Below are 5,026 nucleotides of genomic sequence, written 5' to 3' on the forward strand. Positions count from 1 at the left end.
AAATACAAATTTTTATCACTCCAAGTATAATTAATTTACTTAATTATTAAAATATGATTTAACACTAAATCAATATAAATGTTACATCATATAAAAATATTGGATTTTAATTGGAGGTGTGAGTTTGTGTTAGTGTTATATTTAAACGTGGAAAAACACAACCGCGAATGATAGAAGCAGGGGGAGATGCCATTTGCTTGGTATTTTCCTTTAATCTTTCTATTTTACATTTCATGTTTGTTTTACTTGGAAAAGGAAAATAGAGTTAATTTATTCAAGTATGAAGAGAGAAACATAAAATGTCTGATATCTCCATTTAAGAAAATAATGGAAAACAAATGGAACGATAAACTCCAGTGAATATAAATCATCAACAGCATGCATCCAGAACACAACAACAGCATAGAGCAGCAGCACTGCAATAAAGCTCAAACAAATTAATACTAATGGATTTTATCAAAGTGTTACTCATTAATATATTCACAATATAATATGGACAATTATTTTGTTCCTTACCAACCCTTCCAGAATCCATCACCTCTGGACTTTGTTTCCACCGCAACAGGGTTTTGGGAATAGTAGGGCTGATCATCGCCTTTGCTCATTGGGTAACCAGCCGGCGGTGGAGCCACATACGGACCTGCTTCCGTCGATGGTGGTTGGCTTGCAACTGGAACAACAATTCAACAACTAAAACGGGAATTAGTCTCTGGTTTTTGCATCATTTACGGTGCATTTACCTGCGGTTAGTGTAAAAACAGCGGTGGCGGTGAGATTAGATATTGTAACGACACTGTAGCATGAGACAAAAAGTAAGCTAAACGCACCGCACCGCACCCAATCGCCCATCCAAACTCACCCTTAGAAACCATAGTTACTGAGAACTCTCTCGATACATATATATATATATATATATAGCATATTAGCATGTGAAGAAGAGTGGTGACCTGAAGGTTGATTTATCTGCTGCTGCTGGTTATGGTTCATCTTCGAATCTAGCTCGAACAAGCGGGAAACAAAGATATGGGTTTTCAAGAAACGAGAAGAAAGTAATTTCTATGGAGGAAACTGGGATATCGTATGTGTATATATATGTGAAAGGGAAGAGAAGAGCGCAAAGGGTATAAGATAAATATCGGAGGGTTTTCCAAAGCGACGTTTCCTCTTTGGAATTGCCGTCGGCGGCCGGCACCGCGCCGGCTGGACGGGTGGGTGGTGGTGATAACATGCGACCAAACGTCCATTTACACGTCTCCCTCCCAGGGGCTTTATTTTAATTATACAACATTTTCTTAACTTTGGCTTCATCTTCTCAATTATTTGGCAATTTCCTTTCTAATTTTTTTAAAAAAAAGTTATTTTATGAACACATCTTCTCTATCTATTTTCTAATAATTTAATGTCACATTAGTATTTTCATCCTGAAAAAAATCAAAACCGATTAAAAATCTTGAAATTTAGGATAAAATTACGATGTGGCATTAAACTATGGAAAAAGATAATATCCTTGTTTCATACAATTTTTCCCGTTATTTTAGTGTTCATTTTAGACGTATTTAAATTTAAATTATTGAATATATAAACTTAAAGGTTAAAATATGCTATTAGTACTTATACTTTTATAGGATTTGAGAACTAGTCCTTGTATTTTAAAAATTAAAATTAAATCCTCCTACTTTTTCAATTTAAAATTTTAGTTAAGTCATCATTGTATTGGTTGTTTTCGTTAAGATTTGTCAATATAATATGTTTATTTTCCAACACTCATACGCCATGGCATATGAAAATAGCCTAATCAACATGTCAAATCGAGAAATTTTAATTAAAATTACTTATCATTTTCATAATTGGACTGAAATTTTAAATAAAAATAGAACTTTATTTTAAAATTTTTAAGTGTAGGGACTAAATCTCAAATTTTTTGTCAAAGTAAGGACTAATTACATATTTTAACCAAAGTTAAATTAAAATAAAAATAATTTTTTCAATAAAATAAAAATAATTTATTAAATAATTAATATTATGATATATTGGATACACATCAAATTAATTAGTATTATGATATATGAAATATATAAGCTTAAATTATAATAAAATTATAATTGATACATATGTAAATAGCATTTTCTTTCACATATTATTATCACGATGTCAAGTTATTATTATTTTGATATTAACACACATAACCAATTTAGATTATACTATAAACATAATAAAATAATTTATGTTAATTCATTGTTAATATTGTGATATTTTAAATATATATTTTAAATAATAAATTATTTATAAAATTTAACTTGAATATATAAATTGTATTTATCTTTTTATAATTAATATAAATGAGTGGTAAATATAAATTTAATACGGCTTTTAACAAATTAAAAGCTAAAATTTGTACCTTTTTTATTTTGTGGCGTATTTGGAAGAATCAGAATATGTACATCCTTCAGGGGAATTCTATGCAGCCGGAGGATATTATCAAAACTTCTTTTAGCTGGGCGAAGCACTTCATCTCTACTCATAATGAAGACTTGGATGCTAGCATGCAGCAGAGCTTCAAGCGTCCAGATTCAGGAAGGTGTGTCTATCTTAATACTGATGGTGTTGTTCACTCTGTCTTTGGTTTTTCTGCTGTAGGTGGAGTTATTCGTGACAGGAAATGAAACTAGATCTTGGGCTATAATCGCTTATTGGGGAAGTGTTCAGTTTCGGTAACTGAACTCTGGGGCTTATTGGATGGCTTACTTCTCCTTTAGTAATAAGGATATGATGAGGTCATCCTTCAGTCGGATAATCTAGAGAATGTCATCTCTATTAGTGACAAGTTATTTGCAGGATCTAAAAGCACGCTAATAAGGAGAATTTAATTAATCTTAGCCTCTGAAAGAAATGGGTCCTTGCGATATGTTCTTAGAGAGAAGAAGAAGATAGCAAATACCTTAGCAAAAATGACTCTGTCAAAAGATGAAACACTGCACATGTTCAAGGAACCCCTTATGGAGACTAAAGAGATTTTAGATAAAGCCTCTTTTTGGATAACTCTACTTTGAACATTCCTATGTAATCTTTTGTTTCAATCATAAAAAAATATTATGTTTGATTGTTTTTGGCTTGTAAAATCACTTTTGAAACAACATCATTTTTTTTTTCAAAAAAAATATTAAGAGCAAGAAATTATTTTATCTGTTATTATTAAAAATTTTGAATATTTTACTGGGGTAAATTAGTATCCACTTCCGACGATCGACGACCTGTTTGATCAGTTCTGAGGGGCTTTAGTGTTTTTGACAATAGATCTCTGTTCTGGGTATCATCAGATTGGATTTAAGGAAGTGGATGTTCATAAGACGACATTTAGGACTTATTATGGCACTACGAGTTCCTAGTTATGCCCTTTGGTTTGACGAATGCTCCGGCTGCATTCATGGATTTGATGAATCGAATTTTTCAGCCGTATCTGGATCAGTTCGTCGTAGTCTTCATTGACGATATTTTGGTGTACTCTAAGACTGAGGATGGGCATGATGAGCATATTAGAGTAGTGCTTCAGATACTTAGAGAGAAACAGCTCTACGCTAAGTTGAGCAAGTGTGAGTTCTGGTTGCGAGAGGTAACTTTTTTGGGGCACGCGGTTTCTGCTGGGGGGATCCGAGTTGATCCTAAAAAGATTGAGGTTGGGCTTGATTGGAAGCAGCCTAAGAACGTATCTAAGATCCGCAGTTTTCTAGGTCTTACGGGATATTATCGGTGGTTTGTCTAGGGGTTCTCTCTAATTGCAGCTCATTTGACTAAACTTCTGCGCAAGGGTGTTCTGTTCGTCTGGTCTGATGCGCAACAATCGAGCTTCAAGAAGCTCAAGTCTGTTATGACTCAGGCTCCTATTCTGATACAGTCTGAATCTGGTAAGGAGTTTGTAGTGTATAGTGATGCATCGCATGTTGGTTTAGGATGCCTATTGATGCAAGATGGTAAGGTTGTGGCTTATGCGTCCCGTCAACTTAAGTCACATGAGGGGAATTATTCGACGCATGCTCTCGAGTTAGCTGTTGTTGTTTTTACGTTAAAGATCTGGAGGCACTATCTGTATGGTGAGAGGTGTATCATCTACACTGATCATAAGAGCCTCAAGTACTTCCTTACTCAGAAGGAGTTGAATCTTAGGCAGTGCCGTTGGATTGAACTACTGAAAGATTATGACTGCATGATAGAGTATCATTCTAAAAAGGCCAATATGGTGGCCGATGCTCTCAATCGTAGAGCAATGACTTATTTGAGAGTGATGTTCGCTCGTCTTAGTTTGTTCGGTGATGAGGGTCTGTTGGCTGAGTTGCAGGTTAAGCCGACTTGGATTGGGTAGATTAGGGAAAAATAGTTAGGGGATGCGTCTTTGGCTATACGGTTTCGTCAGGTTGAGAGTGGCAGTACTTCAGATTTTGGGCTGAGTAAGGATAGAGTTTTGTGTTTTCGAGGTCGGGTTTGTGTACTGAATGATTTCGATCTGAGGGGGTCGATTCTGAGAGAAGCGCATAGTACCCCTTATGCTATGCATCCCAGAGATAATAAAATGTACCGTGAGCTTCGTGAGCCGTATTGGTAGTCGGGTTTGAAACGTAAGGTTACGAATTTTGTTGCTTGTTGCCTAACGTGTCAGCAAGTTAAGGTTGAACACTAGTTGCCTTTGATTTAGCTCCAGCCTATTAAGATTCCTTTATGGAAGTGGGAACGAGTGACGATGGACTTCGTAGTGGGTTGCCCTTGACACCCACTAAGAAGGATTCTGTTTGGGTCATCGTAGATCGATTGACCAAGTCCGATTATTTTATTCCGGTTCAGTTTGGAGTTGTGTGATTGATTTTCAAGGTAGTTAGGAGGACTTTCTATCGTTAGCTAAGTTTGCCTACAATAACAGTTTCCAGTCTAGCATCAAAATGGCACTTTACGAGGCTTTGTATAGTCGTAAGTGTCGTACTCCGCTATGTTGGACTAAGTTGGGTGAGCGTCGGGTTTTGGGTCTTGAGTTGGTTTT

General features: G+C 35.4%; 1 protein-coding gene across 1 annotated transcript; it reads right to left on the bottom strand.

Moving 5' to 3' along the window:
- Nucleotides 1-288: 288 nt before the first annotated feature.
- On the bottom strand, nt 289-1,257 carry LOC105802098 (protein CYSTEINE-RICH TRANSMEMBRANE MODULE 9). The gene is made up of 3 exons (XM_012633553.2): nt 948-1,257; nt 517-670; nt 289-416 (listed from the first exon to the last, which is right to left on the bottom strand). Exons 1-3 carry the CDS (start codon nt 985-987, stop codon nt 371-373), a joined length of 240 nt encoding a protein of 79 aa, XP_012489007.1. The 5' UTR covers nt 988-1,257; the 3' UTR covers nt 289-370.
- Nucleotides 1,258-5,026: the final 3,769 nt, after the last annotated feature.

This window comes from Gossypium raimondii, chromosome 7 (assembly GCF_025698545.1).
Source record: "Gossypium raimondii isolate GPD5lz chromosome 7, ASM2569854v1, whole genome shotgun sequence".
Taxonomy (NCBI): domain Eukaryota; kingdom Viridiplantae; phylum Streptophyta; class Magnoliopsida; order Malvales; family Malvaceae; genus Gossypium; species Gossypium raimondii.

Coding starts and splice junctions, on each gene's coding strand:
- LOC105802098 (XM_012633553.2), bottom strand. CDS start 987: ATGAACCATAACCAGCAGCAGCAGATAAATCAACCTTCAG. Junction 671..947: donor GCAGATAAATCAACCTTCAG/GTCACCACTCTT, acceptor TTGTTGTTCCAG/TTGCAAGCCAACCACCATCG. Junction 417..516: donor GATGGATTCTGGAAGGGTTG/GTAAGGAACAAA, acceptor GCTTTATTGCAG/TGCTGCTGCTCTATGCTGTT.